At 38.6% G+C, this 22,342-nt stretch overlaps 2 protein-coding genes across 5 annotated transcripts in view; one reads left to right on the top strand and one right to left on the bottom strand.

Annotated features, from left to right (window-relative positions):
- The window catches only part of TOGARAM1 (TOG array regulator of axonemal microtubules 1), a 41,428-nt gene extending 32,516 nt beyond the window's left edge, over positions 1-8,912 (bottom strand). For 2 of the 4 annotated variants that reach the window (XM_083351007.1, XM_083351008.1), the window contains exons 1-3: positions 7,705-8,905; positions 3,434-3,485; positions 937-1,071 (exon numbers count right to left, since the gene is read on the bottom strand). In XM_083351007.1, the coding sequence (XP_083207133.1) occupies positions 937-1,071; positions 3,434-3,485; positions 7,705-8,874 (1,357 nt within the window). In that variant the 5' untranslated portion in view covers positions 8,875-8,905. Of the gene's footprint in view, positions 1-936; positions 1,072-3,433; positions 3,486-7,704 lie in introns of all 4 variants that reach the window. The other 2 variants (XR_014491014.1, XM_083351009.1) reach the window with 2 other exon arrangements.
- A 490-nt stretch (positions 8,913-9,402) lies between these two features.
- Positions 9,403-21,965, top strand: KLHL28 (kelch like family member 28). Its single transcript, XM_083351311.1, has 5 exons — positions 9,403-9,492; positions 11,346-12,244; positions 13,916-14,359; positions 15,909-16,117; positions 17,789-21,965. Exons 2-5 carry the CDS (start codon positions 11,346-11,348, stop codon positions 17,950-17,952), a joined length of 1,716 nt encoding a protein of 571 aa, XP_083207437.1. The 5' UTR covers positions 9,403-9,492; the 3' UTR covers positions 17,953-21,965.
- The last annotated feature ends 377 nt before the right edge of the window (positions 21,966-22,342 follow it).

Below are 22,342 nucleotides of genomic sequence, written 5' to 3'. Positions count from 1 at the left end.
GAAGATTTTTATTTGAGTTCCTAATCCTATCAAGCAGAAGTGTTTTTAGTACTTGTTAGTCCGTATATTAAATCAGGTTATGCTAATTTTTCTTTCCTGGAACATTTTAAGTGGGGGTTGACTCTTCAGATATTGCAGCACTACAAGTCTCATACTTACTCATAATGGTTAATCCTTATGGCAACTGAAATGTAGCAACATGTGGAATACTACAAACTGCATTTCGCTGATTTGTATAACAGGATAGATACAAGACTATTTAAAAAATAAGTATGTTTTTTTTATTCCTATTTATATCCCGCCCTTCTCTGAAGACTCAGGGCGGCTTACAATCTAAGCACAAATCAATGTGCTTAGCAATAGCCTTCATTCTATGTATATGCCTGCTTATTAGGGCTTTCACCGCCACCGCCCCCCAAGCGGCATTATTACAAAGTCAGCATATTGCCCCCAACAATCTGGTTTTCCCCACACAGGTTATAATGAGCAAAAATAACAAAGAGCAAAGTAAGCATTAAATTAAAACATAATTTAGAAATTTGAAGATTTAACAGAGAAGCAGACTAGAAACCAATCTGACATCACAAGATATTCTAAAAACAGAACAGCTGCTTAAACTTAGTGGTTATGCTTATGCTTGGCACAGGTAAAGTCAATCTCATTAAGGATTTTACTCTGCAGTGCTGGGAAAGTTCTATAAGCAGTACACAGCTAATTAGGCTAAATATCCAAATTTGTACAGCTTAATATTGTAATTATTTGGATGTCTAATGTAATCCTATTGTAGTTGATATATTTATGGACACCTTATTATTCACAAATGTTTCTATGAATATTAGAGCCCTTATGGAGCAGAATGAAGTAGAAAAGTAATGGGGAGAAGTCTACTATCAGTGAATGTTGAATACCATCCTGAGTAGTCATGCTATTCAATACCTTTATCTTGCCATGGACTGCTAAGTCCTAGAAACTGTAGGTCAGAATCCACACTGCCACTTTTTCCACAGCTATGAGAAAAACCAAGTAGATTGGATTTCCCTGAAATATGTGGCTGATGAGAGGCCATCACACCTTTCAAGCAAAAAAGGAAAGACAGTCAGATATGTTTCCATGTCCCATTGACAATCACAAGTTTAATTCACATTTTAAAATCTATTTTAGTGTAAAGAGGATGAAAGAAAGCTGTAAAAATCCACTCTCTGCATTATTTTCTAGCAAGATATTTTTATACGACAGAATAATATATCTCATATAGAATAGAAAAAAGAGAACCCTTTTCCCTCATAGCATATCAAAATATTACATTTGTTTAAAGATTCTTTTAATCAGATATATAGTTTCCAAAGTAGGAGATAAAAGGAATCTCCAATACAATTTTTCTATTGACAATTAATATTATTTATTATATTTGTAATAACTACTCACTTTATTAAACTCTGCTTGGTTTACAAAATCAGAACCAATAAAAGCAATTAAATGCACATAATCACACAAACATGCAGCCCGGACTAAACCAATCAGAAAGATAATTGATATAAATAGAATAGGTATGTGTGTGTGTGTGTGTGCGTGTGCGTGTGCGTGTGTGTGTGTGTGTGTATGTGTAGTAACCTCAGGCCTGGGAACAAAATCGGGTCTGATCATGTGGATACCTGCTTTCTGACCATCATGACTTACAACTGACATTGTGAGCTGAATTATGGTCATAAGTCGAGGAGAACCTGAATACCATTATAAAGATCTCATTCTAAACATTTTTAAGATGTTATGCAAAACATATCAGCTTTAAATTTCCTCCCCAGTACTACTTGCCAATTTAAATTTCCAGCTTTCTGCCCTACTTAGGAAATTCAGAGCAAACTGCAAGAAATGTCCTTGACTAAATTTGTCTTATAAAACTACCAACTGATAGTAAACTTTTTGTAGTACTGCACTTCTAGACACCTCCATTTCCTTCCAAAGAGTGGTAGATAGAATTCAGTGACTTCTGGGAATTGTAAGCAACAAGAGAATAGAATACACAAGCATTATGTGATATGTGAATGAATACATTAATAATTATATAATTCATTGCATTTTAATATTTACAATTTCCAGTGGCCATTTATCACTCTAACCAGGATGTAAACAGGTGTTTTACAAAAAAGAGTTGCATAATAAATATAGCTCATGGCTATATCAATATACTAACTATATATCCCATATTTATTCCCATTCATCATCATCATCATAAAGTTGGAAGGGACCTTAGAGGTCATCTAGTCCAGCCCCCTGCTCAGGCAGGAAACCCTATATCATTTCAGACAAATGGTTGTCCAGTCTCTTCTTAAAAACTTCCAGTATTGGAGCATTCACAGCTTCTGGAGGCAGGTTGTTCCACTGGTTAATTGTTCTAACTGTCAGGAAGTTTCTCCTTAGTTCTAGGTTGCTTCTGTCTTTGGTTAGTTTCCATCCGTTGCTTCTTGTCCTGCCTTCAACTTGACTCCCTCCCCTTTGTGGCAGCCCCTGAGATATTGGAACACTGCTATCATGTCACCCCTAGTCCTTCTTTTCATTAAACTAGAAATACCCAATTGCAGCAACCGTTCCTTATATGTTTTAGCCTCCAGTGCCCTGATCATCTTTGTTGCTCTTCTCTGTACTCTTTCTAGAGTCTCAACCCCTTTTTTACAACATGGTGACCAAAACTGGATGCAGTGTTCTAAGTGTGGCCTTACCAAGGCATTGTAAAGTGGTATTAACACTTCATGTGATCTTGATCTATCCCTCTTCACTGGCTCTTTTTTATATCTATAAAACCCATCTACCATTTGGTCCAGTTGTCGTTCAGAGGTGGGGGTAAACAAGATATATAGTATTAAAATCAGCTGCATTGTTTATTAAAACAAGCAAATCCCAAATTTTTATTTTCTCAAGTTAAAATTTCAGTTGATTTTAATTCTGCATTTCTTTGGGATATTCCACGAATCATCTTCTCCTATATCTTTCTAGGCAATTTTTTTAAAAAAAAGTTTTGATTAAATTAGCACACTGCAAAAATATTCTCAGATGTTCTAATAACTAGGCAATCAATGGAGTACAAGTTCTTGTCCTCTCAGTCTCATTCTGTTTTAACTACTTAAATAGAATCCTTTCCCAACATTTTAAAGATGACAGCGGGAGTACCGAACAAAAAGGAAACATCTAATCCTTTTGAGCTATGACTGAGACAGCTTCAAAAATGATCCGTTGCACCAGACGTCAGAATAATTTAGCAGTACCTTGTTCTGTCTTACGCAGGCCAGACAACAAAAGAGCACAGAGGAGAGGGCAAAACAGGCAGCTGGGTGGCTGAACTCTTTCTGTACTGTATCATCTATTGTACCATCATGTCAGTATAAATGACTCTGATGTTCTTAAAGCTCTATACATACTTAGTATTTCACTGGCTTACCTTGAGGAGCTCTTAATTTAGGAGAGTGAAGAAAATCATTTGATGTCAAGCACTGGAACAGAAAGAAAAGGCAAATAGTACTTACTGTATAATGTAATTTACATCTTTTTTCATTTGCAAAATTAAGAGGAAAAAAGTACATTGACTAGAATGTAGAACCTAGATATAGTATGGGAAACCATTTGAAGTTTTCAAAAAGGATATTTTAACTAAGTTGAGTTTTTAAAGCCTGATCATTTTTGATAGCCACTTTAGTCTGGCCATAACAACTCCACTCCTCCACTGTTCTTAGGACAGTGCAAATTTAATTACATACAGAACTGAAAGTCAACTTAAGAGACCATCTAGTTTACTACAAATATTAGCCTTTATGAATTTTTTTAATAAAAAAAAATCACAACAAAAGAATAATTTCTGTACCTGCTAATTTTCCTGTATTGGTCCGTACTGTTCCTGAACTCCTATGAACAAAGCTGACTGCACAAATTCCTTTAATTGCTGTGGGGCTACTTATGTTAATGTATAACAAAACTGAGCTCATTGGAATGTACCTAAATGTAATTATTAATCTTCTTCAAATCCTGAGAAACCTTAGCTAAAAAAATTAAAGACTGTGAAAATTTTGTTCATTTACTTTTCTTTGAACTTATCCTAACTCAAATATTATTTCAATAATCAATATAGCATACTGGCTTGACCATTAGGAAGTTATTCTGAATGGTTTAAGACACTTGCATCTTATGGCCTATTTAGAAAGGCACTGTTCAAAGTCAATATGTTTTACCTTTGTGTTATCTATTGAATTTGATACTGATCTTTATTTTTTTCCTTTTTAAATTATTTATTTATATATCATACTTATATAGCTGCCAATCTCACAAATATTAATAGGTCTGAAACAGATGAGGAAAATAAAAGAGCATGATCATATGAAAAACCATACACTTGCAATATAGTGACATCACCTCCATTACACTATACAAAATAAATGTCTAGAGGTGAGGTCTAAGAAAGCAGGGGTCCCCAGCTCCCAGCCCATCAACCAGTACCAGTCTTTGGCCTGTTAGGAACCAGGCTGCACAGCCAGAAGTAAATAGTGGGCAAGCGAAGCTTCATCTGCATTTGCAGTTGTTCCCCAGTGCTACCACCACCACCTCAGATCACCAGGCATTAGATTTCCATAGGAGCGTGAATCCTATTTTAAACTGCACATTCAAGGGATCTAGGATGCATGCTCCTCCTCACCCCACCAATCCGTGGAAAAATTGTCTTCCACAAAACCGGTCCCTGGTGCCAAAAAGGTTGGAGACTGCTGCAATACAGGATGGACACGTATAAAACTGCTTGAAGAACAGAAGTGTACAGCAAATTGAAGCCGCAGCTTCAGCTGTTGATTCAAAAACTTTCAGAACACTTTCTACATATGAACAATCAAACTTGATTAGCCATAATGGCTTGAATAAATCTATCAAATTCAGGGCCTGCAGACTCCTGAAAGGTAGTTGCTAAGTTCAAGTTCTGCATGGGAATCATTCATACTAGACATTTTTTTAAAAAAAAATGGGTCTGATCTAGCAATTCCTCTTATCATGGTTCACTAATTAATATGGAACACAGAAGTTGTTTCTGACAGCTTTCAATTTCTTTCTTCATGGCATATTCAAGACATTGTGATTACACATTGTCAATTTTTGTTAACACCATGCTTCTATGCAGAAATTCAGAAGAAGGAAACATATGATAGCGTTTAAACCTCAACTTGGTGGAGCAGTGGGCTAATGCCTCCTTAAGTAACACCAGCTGCCTGCAATTAGTGCAGGTTTGAGTCCCACCAGGCTCAAGGTTGACTCAGCCTTCCATCCTTCCGAGGTAGGTAAAATGAGGACCCAGATTGTTGGGGGCAATTAAGCTGACTTTGTAATAATGCCGCTTGGGGGGGGGGCGGAGCAAAAGCCCTAATAAGCAGGCATATACATAGAATGAAGGCTATTGCTAAGCACATTGGTTTGTGCTTAAATTGTAAGCCGCCCTGAGTCTTTGGAGAAGGGAGAAATATAAATGGGATTAAAATAAAATAAAAAATAAAAATAAACTAATCTCCATGGTAATTTAGCTTTCCATCAATGCAAATATTCCTTCTTACATACAACTGTTAAGTTCTGCATGAAAATAAAATTTGAATAGAAGAGCAGTGTTTGGGAGGATCATGTAAATACCCAAATCATGTGCCTGAAATTCATCTATTTGAGTTTTATTTGAGTTCTTAAATAATGTCTATGAACCACTTTAATCTGGCTATAACAATGCTATTCCTGTACTGTTCTTGGGACAGTTTCAATAGATACCGAGTCTTCCAAATTGTGGTTGATACAACCACAATTGTGACCAGAATTTCCATTGCTAAACAGGGTGGTTGTTCAGTGAGTCATGCCTGATTTTACGATTTTTTGCCATGGTTGTTAAACAATTGTTAAGTGAATCATGTGGTAGTTAAGCAAATCCAGCTTCTCCCATCAACTTTGGTAATAATGTGACCCTAGGATGGTGCAACTATCATAAAAACATGCAGGTAGCCAAGTGCCCAAATTTTTATAACATGACTGTGAAGATATAGTTCAAAGTGACACAGGAGAAAGCTCTCTCCTACATCTCATATTAGTAAACTGGTAGTTTGAGAACATCATCAAGTTAATTTATTTTGGGGCTGTTATTTAATTCGTTTTTTAATTTTTGTATTGTTGTTTTTATTGTTGTAAGCCGCCCTGAGTCCCTTGGGAGATAGGGCGGCATATAAGTCCCAAAAATAAATAAATAAATAAATAAATCAAAAGGACCTCTCAGCATATCTTAATTGCAGAAAAAATTCTTAACAATAAAGCAAAAGGACTTAACATGAGTTCCATAAACCAGAAATAGTGCCCAGTTAGCAGCCAACAAGTGGTGCAGATTTTTCAGCATAGGCAACAATCCTCTCTAAATGCCCTATTTTCCATTTTTTTCCTTTAATATCCACAAAATCATTAACACGACTAACTGTGCAGCATGGTAATCATATTCAACAAATACATTAGAAAGTAGTAGCTAAAAGGATTAAATCAAGTGATCTGGAAGCTAAGTTCTGAGGGTCTGGGTGAAAGAATAAAATTAAGAGTTACGTCATTTTTAATTGATTTAATCATATCCCACCAATATTGCACTATGGCCCTAAAGCTGCCTGCCAACAATTAAACCACAATTATGCTATTACAGTATAAAAATGTGAAATCTTAAAAATATTATTTAAAATATAAGCCATACAGTATTAAGAATACCTAAAAGTAAATCATGGCATCTGGCCCTCTCAATTCCTGGCAAATAGATGGGGAAGAAATGGAGGTAGTGACAGATTTTATTTTCCTGGGCTCCAAGATCACTGCAGATGGGGACTGTAGCCAAGAAATTAAAAGACGCTTGCTCCTGGGGAGGAAAGCCATGGCAAATCTAGACAGCACACTAAAAAGCAGAGACATTAATTACCCTGTCAACAAAAGTGCGTATAGTCAAGGCTATGGTCTTCCCAGTTGCAATGTATGGCAGTGAAATTTGGACCATAAGAAAGGCTGAGATCCAAAGAATTGAGGCCTTTGAACTCTGGTGCTGGAGAAAACTCCTGTGAGTCCCTTGGACTGCAAGGCAATCAAACCGGTCAGTCCTAGAGGAGATCAACCCTGACTGCTCTTTAGAAGGCCAGATCCTGAAGCTAAAACTCAAATACTTTGGCCACCTAATGAGAAGGAAGGACTCACTGGAGAAGAGCCTAATGCTGGGAAAGATTGAGGGCAATAGAAGAAGGGGACGACAGAGAATGAGGTGGCTGGATGGAGTCACTGAAGCAGTAAGTGTGAGCTTAAATGGACTCCAGAAGATGGTAGAGGACAGGAAGGCCTGGAGGAATGTTGTCCATAGGGTCCCGATGGGTCGGACACGACTTCGCATCTAACAACAACAACAAAAGTAAATTCAATTGGGTCAAATTTTTGGTAATGGTAGCATGAACTTCAGCTAAAAACCAGAGTAAATAGAGTTTGAGTCTTTATTCTTTAACACAATACAAACTAGTTTTCCCTAACCTAGTACTATCCAGATATACTGACTCCACATCCTTTCAGCCCTACACAGGAAAATCAATGGGAATTTGGCTGGTGAAAGTTTTTGCCTGAAGACACCTGGATGACTCCATATAGACTGAAGAACAATTTAAGACTCCAGGACCATAGGATGATTTTACTTACTGGTTCACTTCCTTTTGCAAAGCAAGTTTGTTTCTCCGGTCGTTCGCTCTCCCAAGGCAGTTTTCCTTTCCCAGCACTTAACACACGCCGGGGACATACTGCGTGATCTGCAAAAGGGGTAAAAGACCCAGCAGTCTCTCCAGAGTAGCTGTGGGCACTCTGGATTCGGTTGCCTTCCAGGAGCCAATCTGTGTCCGCTCCATGAGGCAAATGAAAGCCGCGCCCGTTTGCTGAGGAAGGCAGGGGGACAGCGTACTCCACAAACCACTGGTCGGTCAGCTTGGGAAGAGTTTTTCTCGCCAACCGAGCCTGCACAGCACTCATGACTCCTTCGCAATTATCCTGAAGCTCGACCACGTCCACTGCCTTGAAGATCAGGCTGGTGCGACCGGGGCCCAGGGCCGAGGCCAAGACAGCAAAAGCCTCTAGGGCGGCGTGACGAACCCGGCGCTTGCTGTCCGCTAGAGCAGGGGCAAGTGCAGCCACCAGCTTGGGGAGCTCGAAGTCCTCGCTAGGGAAGGTTAGGAGAGCAGCGATGCAGATGGCCAGGACAACCTCGCGGACCCGAGAATTGCGATGCTGCAGGTGCTCGGGGCGCAGCAGGAGATCCAGCACGGGCTGAGGGCCGGCTGCCCGCATCAGACCCAGGAAGAGTTGATGGTACTCCTGACGGATGGCCAACTTAGCATCGCCTAGCACTTTAGCTGCGGCCGCCACCAACGGCTCCAAGCGGGACCGGCTCCCCGCGGCCGGGCCTAGGCGGACAGCCAGCAGGCGCAGCCCTTCTAGCGCACCCAGCGCCACTTTGAAGTTCGAGTCGTCCAGCAACGCCCGCAGCAGGCTGAGCAGCCCAAGGAGGCTAGGTGCGGGCAAGCAGGCCAAGGCCGCACCCGGCGCCTCTCCCAAAACCCGCTTTAGCTGCTCCATGGCGCCCACGCGGCCTCGGTAGTCCTGCTGGTCCAGCAGCCGCGCGTGCAGCTCCGACGGGACCAGCCCGAAGCGCAGCGTGGCTCCCGCTTGGGTCGGCGGCGGGACGCGGCCTGCAAGAAAAGAGGCGTCGGGCGCCTCCCATCGCTCCCCGCCTCCGCGGCCTCCTGCTCCGCCGCCGCCGCCGCCGCCGCCCCCTCCTCCGCCGGAGGCACCCCCTTCCTGCTCTTCCTCTCTGGCCATACCCCACTCCAGGGCTTTGCCCGGCTGCCCCGCCAGCCCGCCCCGAGGCCGCCGCCGCCGCCGCCGGGCCCCTCACAGGGGAGCATCGCCGTCTCCAGGGAAACGCGTCACCGCTGCTACCGCCACCTCCTTCGCCGCCTGGGCCACGACGGAGGCATCATTGCGCGTGCGCATAACGCCCAGCTGGGAAGAGAACTGCGGCGCCTGTCAATCGTTTGATAGAAAACGGAAGATAAGCCGCGGAAGAACGCTCAGGCGGGTCTCGCGGGTAGAACGTTCGTAGAAAGCCTGGGCGCGCAATGCGCGCCGGGGTATGTAGTCCAATCCCTCAGGAAACAGAGAAATAGAGCTGACGGTGCTATAATTATCTACACCTAGGGAAAGTTTCTTTTTGCTTTGTTTAAAGTGTAAAATTGAAAGTGGAGTAATACCTCTCCTCGTGAACAAGTGAAAAAGCTGCCGAGAGTCGAAACTTTTGGGGAGGAGTCTGCGGGTCGTTAGCGGAAATGACGCAACCAGCCGTCGCCTCTTCTCTTCCGCTGCGTCTGGCTGTGTTGTTGTGCCTGAAAGGAGCCCGCTGAGGCCCTCGCCCGCCCGGGCTGCAGTCCCCTGAGTCCGGTGAGTGGCCCTTCCCCGCGATGTTAATTGTGAGGGAGGGGATGGCCGAAATGGAGGAACTTGGGCCAGAAAGAGCGTTGCTCCATAACGGATATCGGGGGGGGGGGGAAACAACATAATATGAGACGGAGGTGGGAAGGGATGACTGGCTGAGGGAAGTCCTTGTTTTTCTCCGTTCCTCGTCCTACTTCGCAAATGGGTGTGATGGGTATTTGCTAAAACGTTTTGGGCTCTTCTTCCCCTGGCAAGTTAAGGTGGCTTTGTCGTCTCTACATTCTCGCTGACTGCTTTCGCACCCCACCCCCAATAGTATTGGGAACTATATATTATATAGCTATATATTATATAGAGCAGGGGTCTTCAAACTTGGCCCTTTTATGACTTGTGGACTTCAACTCCCAGAGTTCCTCAGCCAGCTTTGCTGGCTGAGGAACTCTGGGAGTTGAAGTCCACAAGTCATAAAAGGGCCAAGTTTGAAGACCCCTGATATAGAGGTTTGTATTACTAGGCCTGAATGCAAGAATAGAAAGTGATTGACTTGGTTTTCAAATGAGTCTATAGCAATTTCTGTAATGTCTAGTATGTTTGTCTTGAGACTAGAATAGTGGTGTTAAAGTTGATTTGCCTTGGCTGAGGTTATCATAATCAGATATACTCGCTGGAAGTTGCTGGTTTTCAAATGTAGGGGTAGATTTTAACTTTTTTTTGGGGGGGGTATAATGTAGGGACCTGTGGTGGTTCTAAAACATTCAGGTTTTACTAATTATTGTGATAAGTTTTGTTTTTTTTAAAAAAAATAATCGCCAGAAATGAGTGAGCATTCCATAGTCATAAAAATTCATGCAGCTCAAAGATAAGGCACTTAAAAGTTTGTGTACAGTTTAATGATTTGACACTGAAAAGTTGCTTTAGAGCAATGGGAACATAAATGCAGCTCTATAACATACATACTGGTACTAATTTAATGACTCACTGTGTTGCTTTTCTGTACACTCTAAAACAGCTTTTTAGAATTTAAAGTGCTGCCCAGCTTAGATCACATACACCGAGCAGTATAAGAGAGAGAATACATAGCCATACTATGATTATTGTTTTATTGCTATCTTTAGGCAGGCTTGTTATTTTTTGCTTTATACTAGTAATGTTTCAGACTCAAATTTTCTATTTCAGTCCAGTTCTTTTTTTCTTAACTGTTATTCAAACACTTCATCGGTAAATAATTGCAAATAAAAGTAGTTTGTGTATCTGCGTACACACACACAGGTGTGTGTGTGTCTGTGTGTGAAAGGAATATAATTTGGATATGTAGACATATGAGAATATGAAAATCTCTTTAAAATAGAGAGTTTCAGTAGTTCTATTCAAAAAGGTCGAGATACTCATACGTATTGAGAAAGATAAAGAAGCTCAGTGATTTTTTAAAAATAGGAATGATTTGAAATAAAATGCAAAGAGAATAATCTGTTGACATTCATAATCAAGAGAGAGGTATTCCATAATGTTAATATCATATTGGAAAACCAGTACATTCTGGTTCCATTCACTTCATAGAACAACTTTTGCAAGAGATTCCTTGAATGGACAAATCTGATTGGAGTACATAGGTACCAAGCCATAAAGTAGAACTTTAAAATTCACCTAGAAATCCATTGGTAACCAATGCAGTGTCTATAAAATTAGAATAACGTGACTCAAGTGGCTAATGCCTTTCAATAAACAGATTGCATTTTGCACCAGATGCAGTTGCATTGCATTGTGACAAGGGCACAAGTCCCTATATTGCTTTGAATATGTCAAAAGTATATTAGTTAAAAATTATGAAAGTGTGTTTTAAATTAAATTTATTTTAACAGATGGACCAGTCATCTCCAACCTATATGATTGCTAATTTAATACCCCTGCATTCAGAGCAACTCCTGCAAGGCCTGAACTTACTCCGCCAACACCATGAACTTTGTGATGTCATCCTTCGGGTTGGAGACGTCAAGATCCATGCCCATAAAGTTGTGCTTGCTAGTATCAGTCCATATTTCAAAGCCATGTTCAGTGGCAATCTCTCTGAAAAAGAAAACTCAGAAGTAGAATTCCAGTGCATTGCAGAAGCAGCGCTGCAGGCCATAGTGGAATATGCCTATACTGGGACTGTATTCATATCACAGGACACCGTGGAATCACTTCTGCCTGCTGCCAATCTCTTGCAAATCAAGCTTGTGCTGAAAGAATGTTGTACCTTTTTAGAAAGTCAGCTGGATCCTGGCAATTGTATTGGTATTTCCCGTTTTGCAGAGACGTATGGCTGTCATGATCTGTACTCGGCTGCCAATAAATATATTTGTCAGAACTTTGAAGATGTTTGTCAGACAGAAGAGTTCTTTGAACTTACCCATTCTGAGCTGGATGAAATTGTTTCCAATGACTGTTTGAATGTGGTTACAGAGGAAATGGTTTTTTATGCACTGGAATCTTGGATCAAATATGATGTGCAGGAGCGTCAGAAATTTCTGGCGCAGCTACTTCATTGTGTACGGTTGCCTCTGTTGAGTGTTAAATTTCTCACAAGACTTTATGAAGCCAATCATCTCATTCGTGATGACCATACCTGTAAACACCTGTTGAATGAAGCCCTGAAGTACCATTTCATGCCTGAACACAGGCTTTCGTATCAGACTGTACTAACTACAAGTCCTCGCTGCCCTCCTAAAGTACTCTGTGCAGTGGGGGGGAAAGCTGGACTCTTTGCTTGTTTGGAAAGGTGAGAAATAACAGCCACAACAACAAAAATATGGGTTTAAGCAGGCTTGTCTTGCTAATGTCTTCTCTTCACAAGTCAAGGTAGCTAGCAGAGCCTATCTCTGAGGAAAACTGTATAGGTTTTGACAACCTTCAGTTGCTTGTCTGGAATGCAGAAGCCTTAGAATAGCAGATAATTGACCAAGGAGTTACAATTTGGAATGTTCTTCATTTTGCTGCTGTTCTCACTGTCACAGCCTTGTAAAAATTATTAGCATTCTTTTAGTCCAGGAGTATATTTATATCTTAATCATATCAGTCTAATAATTTATCCCATTTACTAAAAAGGAAAGAGATTTCAGGGTTTTCCCCCCACAATTAAGTGGTGGTAGAAATAAGAACAAAATTGAACTGCAAATCTAATTTCTATTCCATTAGAAGTATGAATGGTCTTATTATTCTTGATTGTCAACTGTTAGGGTTGTTACCACAACAAAGAACTATGTTGAGGTTCATTATTCTGTAATTAGTTTCATTGCCTAAAATTGTTAGCTGTAGAATGTATGATTGAGTTCATATCTGGAAAGTCAACAACCCACTTATACCCCTGCCTTACCTTTTGAGGCCTATATTTTACTTGACTACATTATCTCCAGATACTGAGTAGTAGTCAGTTTATTAATTAATGACCATGGAATGGATGCAGCTATTCGTTTAAATTCCCTTTCTTCCTGGTAATCCTTTTGCTCAGCTAAAGATTTAGGAGATCTTACAGAACAGATTTTGTGTGAGCTGCTTATACATTTAACTTTCTTTTGCACCAGCAGTAAAGACTATGAAGGATAGATGAGAAACTAGCTAGGATGGGCTTACTCTTCAAATTTTGCCCATTTAACATCTAAGTTTATGTATTTACTAAACAAATTTATATAGCCACTGAACTCACACATGGGTGACACTGGTGACTTATAACATTTAAAAACACTTAAATAACCCATGAATAATTCCACTCCCATGGCAACAACAAAATCAAATCAGCCACTTGACTGCCTTCATCTCCATTGATGGACCATATTGTTAGGACTTTTCAGTTCCAGTGAGCAATCTTTTCATTAAAGAGGTGAGCTGTTTTTCAGAACAATAAAGCTCTGCTTTGATAAAGTTTGAGTGTTGTGCTCCAAGGAAGATTTTGTGAAAATGTTCCCTATGTATTCTTGGAGCAAATCATAAATGATTACATTCTTAGTTTAATTTCATATAAATAAATATTACAAGTAACATTATTTTTAAGATTTGTTATCCTGAATTTCTTTCCAATTATGATTTAGAGACTGGTTATATACTTCACAATGAGCAGTGGTTTGTTTATAATTAAATGAATATACTACAGAGATCACACATAACTGTTAAACCACCAGCTATTATTTACAAGCCACAATGACTTACCTTAAACATGAAGCCCAAGCCAAACCATATATGGCTTAACACAAAACATTAATTCAGTTACAATGTTTTTGTGTGTAGGGGCCCGTTTAGAAGATGGTTCAGTATCAAGCAACTCAAACCAGCATTTTTTTAAAAAAATGTTTGAAATAAGAGACATAGAGTAAAAGTGTTTAAATTCCAATGGGGTAGCAGCTCTTGATATATTGAAATTCCGTTTTGCCTCATGATTGTTTTTTGTCTTCTTCAGTGTTGAAATGTATTTTCCTAAGAATGACTCTTGGATAGGCTTAGCACCTCTGAGTGTTCCTCGCTATGAATTTGGAATCTGTGCCCTTGATCAGAAAATCTATGTAATAGGAGGAATTGCAACCCACAAGTGTCAAGGCATCAGTTATCGGAAACATGAAAGCTCTGTGGAATGTTGGGACCCTGATACAAACACTTGGACATCAATTGAGAGTATGAATGAGAGTCGAAGTACTCTGGGTGTAACAGTTTTGTCACGAGAAATCTATGCCTTGGGAGGTTACGATGGGCAGTCCTACCTGCAATCAGTGGAGAAGTATATTCCAAAGGTGAAAGAGTGGCAGCCTGTTGCACCAATGAACAAAACTAGGAGTTGCTTTGCTGCAGCTGTTTTAGATGGAATGATTTATGCCATTGGGGGCTATGGTCCAGCTCATATGAACAGGCAAGTGCATGTTTAAGCTTGCAATTATATATTATTATTATATATTACATTTATTGATTTAATTTGATCACCTTTATATGGCCACCCTCTCATGGAAAGCAACTCTGGGTGGTATACTGCAGAACAGAAATATGCAGGGCCCTCTACCCTATTAATTATTCCCAGGGTAACAATGTCTTGTTTAATTCATGCTTTAGGTAATTTGTCTAAATAATTCCTTGGGATTGTTTGCTAAGTTATACTTGTGTTTTTCTTCAAAACCTGGGGAGAAGAAATTATATGTTTGGTTAGGTTTTAAATCATATTGTATTTATTGGTCATGTGCATGCACATGTCAGAAAGCAAGTGTTCATTCTAACTAAATGCCCTTTATGAGAGCAACTGGTTGATGATGTAAGATTAATCATATGATAATCCAGCCTTGTATAGTGCAACATAATTTCAATACTGTAGCCTGGGGTTGTGTTCTTGTGATAATAGTACTAGCCATATTTTTTTGAAATGCCACATTTTTGCAAGTGTATTGTGTAAATGCACTTGGGGCTAGTTTATTGTTGAGTGTGCTCTGTTAATCCAATTTTCTAAAATATTAGGGAAAGAATAATTAACTGTGGATAACAGCATAATGTGAACACAGTATGGTAATTTTTCCTATATGTCTGCTGCTTTAAATTAGAGCAAAATTTCCCCAGATTAAACACTTACAAAATTAGAGTCCAACTTGGCAACAACAGTAGATTTTACGTCATTTAATTCTAAGCCAATCCATTCTGTAGATTTTTAATAGGCAATTCTCATTTTAAAAAAGTTAAATCTGAAGTTAAAATTGTTCTAAAACTGAAGCAGAACTTGGTTATGTAAAGACCATTACAAACATGGAATAACACTGCTGCAGTATAATGTTCAAGTAAATCCCTTTCCTGTTGTAGAAAAACAATGTCACAGTATCTAGCAGAACATAAATTAGTATGTGATTTGTATGTGATTAATACTAAGAGTGCTTGAAAGTTCTGGAATGAAATGAAGCAGCCTCTGGAAGGCAGTATATTGCCGTGATTTATGGCCTGTTTGAAGGGAGACAGGTTTGTGTTTCCCAAATGCCAGGGTTTTTTTCTTTTTTGTTTTGATGGTGGGGGTTTTGCCAGCATTATAGGCAGACCATTGGCTGCATTTTTTTTAAATTTTAGGATAACATTAGCTTGTTGAGCTATTTATGAGATCAAGAGAATGATAAGATCTAAAGTAATAATTCATATTACTTTAGAGAAGCAACCTAGAACTAGGGAAATTTCACCGAATACTTAAGCCATATTCAATCCTTTCTCTTCTTTTGGCCCCTGATTTCCATCTTGAATTTAGAGGTTTATGTGCTATCAAAATACGTTGACTATAATTTGTATTATAGACTATCTCAAGAGGCCATTGAAGCTGCATTCATGTGGGAATTGCAACTTGCTGGTTATCCCTCATGAACGCAGCTACAGTACTATCTTGTAGTAATCAGTAGAAACTCTTGTCATTAAATTCTGTTGTTTGTTTCCATCTGCAGTGTGGAACGTTATGATCCCAACAAGGACTCCTGGGAAGCAGTTGCACCAATGGCAGACAAGAGAATAAACTTTGGTGTTGGGGTTATGCTAGGCTTCATTTTTGTAGTTGGAGGGCACAATGGTGTTTCTCACTTGTCCAGCATTGAGCGGTATGATCCACACCAAAACCAATGGACTATTTGTCATCCAATGAAGGAACCCCGAACTGGTAATAAACTATTCAGTTTATTATCTAAATTGCTCCTGTTCAACTGAATTTTGTTATTCTTTTTTCATGTCACTTTGGAAGCAATTAAGTTTTATTTTAAACGAATACATCATTACTGAGTTCTCCCTTACTGTGCTATTTCTATGCAAAAGGGATATCATGTAAGAATGCCCCAAAGTGCTATTCAGTTATCTTTTCCTATGCTTGCTATGATAAACCAAAAAACCCTGGAAAAAGGAAGAGAGAGATTCACTTGAATAGCATTTATATCATCAGAACACAGATAAGCAAACTATTTACAACCAAAGATTGCATTTCTTTTTTCTTCTGAAAGCAAAAGAACATTATAATTATATTAATGAGGGTGGACATCAAAACTTTGAACCACTTAGGGTTTTGGAGGGCTTCCTTGCATAAAATAAATGAAGCTCAGTTTTGTGGGAATATGGATTTCAGCATGGAAAATACAGCATGCTTATTTTAAAGTTAATGAGTAATAATATTGCTTAGGTATTCATTTAATACCATTCTAGTTCTTTTAGCTGTTAATGAATCCAACTAAGCTGATTTTTTTTCCTTACTCCTAGTAACTTCTATCATTCTATCCTCTTTTTGTAAGGCAATTATGTGTTTGGGAACTACTCCATATTTTTGAATTTGCAAACATAACTTTATGCTTGTGCTGCAGAATCACCCTTATTTCCATCCTGCTACTTTATTATTTGGCTCAGGTGTTAGGGTCGCAACAAATCACAGCGAACTATGAAGCACAGTCTGTAAATCTTCCTCTGGAAATAGCACATCTTTCTCTCCCTCTTGTCCTGGCAGCTAACAGGTATGGTGCAGGCAAATTTTGCAGAGTCCAAGGGGAAGCTAAGCTTATGAAGAGAATAGGCACGCAAGAGAAATGACTGGAGAAGGATGATGTCAGGAATAGATGGCTGTCCTTGCAAGGTCTCTCCCCTAATTCTAAATGTTCACAGCCGAATCATTTCTGGAGAGACAGCAACCACTTCCTCACCTGGTTATCTGGGAGCAGTTTGACCATGTTGGACCTGAGGAAGTGGACAGTGTCCTCAGAGCTGTTATCACAACTGATTGATTATTTATTAGATGCTAGAGAATATGGCCATTTCAACTCGTATTTTCAAGGATAAACTGGTGCTTGCTTCCTGAACCAAAACTCTTTATGGGAGTAAAAGCATAACCTGGAGGCCTAGGTTTTGTTCCAGAAAGCATCTTTTGCCTAACTCATTTTCATGATATTAAAGTAATATTTGCCATTTTTATTCTGAGTTTCCTGTACTATCGTCTTTTGCTAGGCTCCATAATAGAGAAGGGCAGTGAAGAGATGAGTTGAAGGGAGAATTTTATGGTGTTCCTCTCTCAAGAAAATATCTGACCTTTGGACATTTTCCACCCTCCATATTACAACATTCATTATGATGATGATTAGGTTTTTACTTACCTTTTTTTATACATATAACTAAAAATGGTGAACATATGTAATACTCCTGCATCCCATTTTCCTCATAACAACCACAAGTTCTTTAACACTTATTTAAATTATGGGGTTTTCTGAGTTTGCATGTTTTTCCCATGAAAAGGACTTGATTTTCTAATGTTAAATATATATATACATGTGTGTATTCTTTTTTTCTTTCCCAATAGGAGTTGGTGCAGCTGTAATTGATACATATCTTTATGTAGTTGGTGGACACTCAGGTTCGTCCTATCTTAACACTGTACAGAAATATGACCCTATATCTGATAACTGGCTGGACACTGCTGGTATGATGTACTGCCGTTGTAATTTTGGCTTGACTGCACTTTGAAGAATACCTTTGAGGACACAAGTAGCACTGAAGATGCCTGACCTGTACAAAGCAGAAGCTGTATTTCTTCAAGATGGGAGAAAGGAGAGATGACTTAATTGTAATGCAAACAGGTGAACCCCAAGCAAGAATTGGATATTGTTGATAGGAAAGAAATGGAAGGAGGGAATATGGAACTGTCTTTCTAATGGGGATCCAAATTGCATACTGTTATTGACATGAAATAATCTATCTTTATAAAAGAAGCACTGTGTTGTCTGCAATAGGCAAATAAATTCCCAAACTCAGAGCTTTGATCTTTCTCTTCCTGTGACTGGCATAGGTAATATTGCTAAAGGGGTGGGATCATTTGACTATGTTGCACAATCTTAATAGATGTCTGTCTCCATATTTACATAGAGACCATGATTGCTTCACATTTTTTATGAACAGTTAAAGGGCTGCCTTTTCCCTCCACCCATTACGCAGGTTTTGTAAATATCTGATACTGTAATTTGTTTATCTGCACTTAATACGCCTCCTTCTTTTGGGGTGGAGGGGTAACTTACTGGAGGATAAGAATGGATAGCTATTTTCAGCTCAATGCATTTAAAGTTTTATTTTTATTCTTATACTATTTGGATGTACTGTCTGTACATCTAAAAGGTAACCCTTCTCGCCCTTTATCTGAAGACCTACAGCTTATAGGCTGGTAGAGAAAGTCCGTGTGTCTTGGGTTTTATTAAATTAATGTGTAATGATATACCAGCACACATGTAACTGTTTCAAAAAGAAATATCTTCCACCTCTGTGCATAAATTTATGGTACGTAGCCCACAAGTGACTACAAAGAATGTACAACCAAATTTTCAGTGTATTGACTGACATGGTGCTAAACAATTAGATTGTTGAGATTGCTAGAAATATTAAGAGGGATTGATTGAATATGTACAGCATTGGACTAAGACAAAATTTTGAGTAAATACATTTTTTTTATGCCACTGGTGATCCACAGGATATGCCAGATTGAAATATAACTATTTTTCTTCCCTATTGCTGTGAAATTATCAAGTTTTTCTTTTGCTAATATTTCTTAGATGAGCATGTTTGGAGAACAGAAGTCTGAACAGATTAGAGAATGGAGGGAGTATTGATTTCCTTAGAGATAGTTCTCTTCCTTAAAAAGTGAATTAGGTAACAATATTGGATAGTTATCCCTGCATTCTTAACAGTTCCCCCAAACATTGCTTTGAGAAGTTCTAGAACTCAGCAGAACTTTTCAGTTGTGGTTGGATTGTTCTGTAATTGGACAATTCCTCTAATAAACTGAAATCTGGTCATTGATAGATCATCTTGAAACCCACTGTTAAGGTTCTAAGAGAACAAAGCATGAGCTTATCTTTTAATATTATTTCACATAGATAACAAACTGTTTCTACAGTTTTCTCTTTCAGGTATTTTTCAATGTATATTTCTGTTTTGTCGAAAGAGTTGTACTTCGGTTTATTCTTGTCTTGCCTTTTCTCTCTTTGGAAGTACATCTCTCCTCATCTCCCTTTAGCACAATTTTTGGTAGTGTTCACAAACATGCAATAATAAGATGTGTGGCTGACCTGTATTTTGAGCCTTTTACTTCTATCTATATGAAAGGGGAGATTGTGAACTAGAAACTTGTGCTCTGTAATAAGAATGGCAGCTAAACAAGCTGCAAAAGCTCTTCTTCTTCCATGAGCTAATCAATGTTGTGATTAAAACCAGAAGAGCACACTTCTTAAACTACTTAACATCATTTTTCTACCAACACTTGAAGATGTTATCAAATCCTAAAACTTATTTGTTCACTTAAGCAGAGTTTTGAAGCAACTATGAAACAAGCAATTTGTAATACGCTAGTTGATACCTGTTATGCAGCAATAATAGCATAATGCAACATGTACCTTGATTTTTTTTAATGCATGGAATTGTGTGCTTAGGACATCCTCATTCATTTCAGTGAAACTCATTTGAGAGATCTGGATTCTGAAGAAGGCAATCATGTAACAATAGAAGCAATTACTTGTTGTGGATCAATGGCTATTCAATTTGCATTCATAAAAATGCAAAGTTAAATTGTTTTTCAGTCTTAGGTCTTTCTTCAAGCTGCCTTTGAATTTAGAAAAATATATTGATACTTGATAGTTGTTTGAGAAGGTACTCAGTGAAAATCTGGGAATCAAACAAAACAGCTCTGAACAAGGAGAGAGAAAGAAAAATGCTCATGGAGAGGAAAATACTAAAAAAAACGTTGTAGCTGAAGGATTTAAGACACTTTCACCTCTGGTTATCTGCCTTGTTCATGCATGGTTTGCAAAGAATCCACTCAAGCTGCTTTAACTGGCCAGTCTGAACATCAGGGTTGAGGATATTTTTTGCTTTTGTTTTAAAAAAGGGAGTGCAGTGACAACATTTGATATTCTTTAGCAGCCCCTTTGGGTGATAGCATGTACCCAGTAAGAAGTCAATTACTCTAAATATAGCACTTTTTGAATTATTAGTAATCTCCAGGCAGTTTGAGGGTAGCCCTTATTGTGCAGTTCAACTAAGGACATTGTTGATTTATTTGAGTCTACCTTAATATTTGTCCATAAGGAGATTTGGTTGATTGCTTTAATTATGTAGACCATCTGTATTAAAAACAACTTAAGGCACAAATAGCTATTTTTAATCACAATTAGATTAATTCACTATTGCAGTAGATACTATCTCTGTAGCAAATACAGGGAATAATATATTTAAATGAACTCATCATAGTCACTTCTATTTCACCATTCACTGAACTGCTCAAGTGTAGATAAATTGGACAACCAATTTTAACATTTGTAGCCTGCAATAAGCTGCTTATAGCTCAGCATTACAGAGAAAGCCTTTCCTAAAATAGTACCTACCTTAACATTCAGTTCCACAAAACCATTCAAGTGACTTACTTAATGATTAAGCAAAAGCACTTTAACATTTCCTGGCTGTTTGATTTGGAAGAAAAATAACCCACAGCTTTGTACATACGTAATATAGAGTAGCATTATATACATATGTAATACAAGTAATCCTCAACCTTACGACCACAATTGGGATGGAACTTCCATCTCTATGTGAGGTGGTTGTTAACTGAATCATCCCCAATTTTATGATCTTTTTTGCTGTGGCCATTAAGCAAATCACTGCAGTCATTCTTTGAAGCTGGCTTGCCCCAGCTTCAGCCAACTGGGCATGTCTCAGATGCTGATCATGTAATCTTGGGATGCTGCAGCCATTGTAAATAAATATGGGTTGCCAAGCATCCAAATTTTGAGCATGTGACCATGGAGACACTGCAACAGTCATAAGTATGAGGAGCGGTCATAAGTCACTTTTTTCAGCACAGTCATCACTTTGGTTACTAAACTAAGTTAAGGAGCGCCTATACTCTTGATTGATGTTCATAGGTCTTAAAGTTGCCAAGCTTGGGGACCCCTGAGCTAGAGTGTAAGATTGGAGCATTGCATTGGCTAAATATTTTTGTTATGTGGCAGACCTAGGCAGTCTTCTATTTCTATTTTTTTTCTTCTCTATTTTTTGTTCTACCTACTAAGGCTCATTTATTAACTCCTTCCATTCTATGACAGAATATGAGCTCACTCTCCTACTTGCCTTAAATTTTTCACTGATAAAAGAACAGAGAAATAATTCCTTTCTTTGCCTTACATGCTATTCTGTTTTCACTTCTCTGACCCAATTCTATACCTTCATGCACAATAGTTTTTAGTAGGATTCTGACCTTCACAGAGGGATTTATTTTGGATGTTAGGAGACAGGTGTTGTTGTTTTATGTTTGCATTCTCCTACCAGCAGAGTTTCATGTTCTTTCTCTGCCATCCTTCTTTACAAAGATGGTAGTTGAGTGGGAAGCCACTAGATAATTTTCTCCTTTGTTTGCTAAATGAGGTCATGTTCTGTTGTTGCTACAGTATTTCATTTGAATGTGCACTGTTAATAAATAAATTTATGAAGGCAAAAAAGTTTGGTTGTATTTCTTTAAAATATCTAACTTGATTATCTTCATCTTTAAATACCACAGATAAACCAGAAATACTCTTTAGCAAACACTTTTATTTCAATTTGCTAAACCAAATTAGATAGTAATCTAAGGATAACTTACTTGCCTATCCCTAGAACGCTGCATGACATGATATTCAGCTGCAATTGGCCTTGTTTTTGCTCAGTATCTGATGCTTTTATATTGAGTTTTTTTTTTGGGGGGGGGTTATTATTTAAAAATAAGCAATCAATCAAGTTAAGGTCCCATTTACACTTGGGAGAAGGAATTTGGAAAAGGAATTCGGGAGGATTCTGAAGCCATTCCATTTCATTAGCCATAACCAAGCAAAAAATACCC

This window comes from Vipera ursinii, assembly GCF_947247035.1.
Source record: "Vipera ursinii genome assembly, chromosome: 1".
NCBI classification, from domain to species: Eukaryota; Metazoa; Chordata; class Lepidosauria; order Squamata; family Viperidae; genus Vipera; species Vipera ursinii.
The sequence above is the reverse complement of the archived record's forward strand: the minus strand, read 5'-3'. Positions and strand labels throughout refer to the sequence as shown.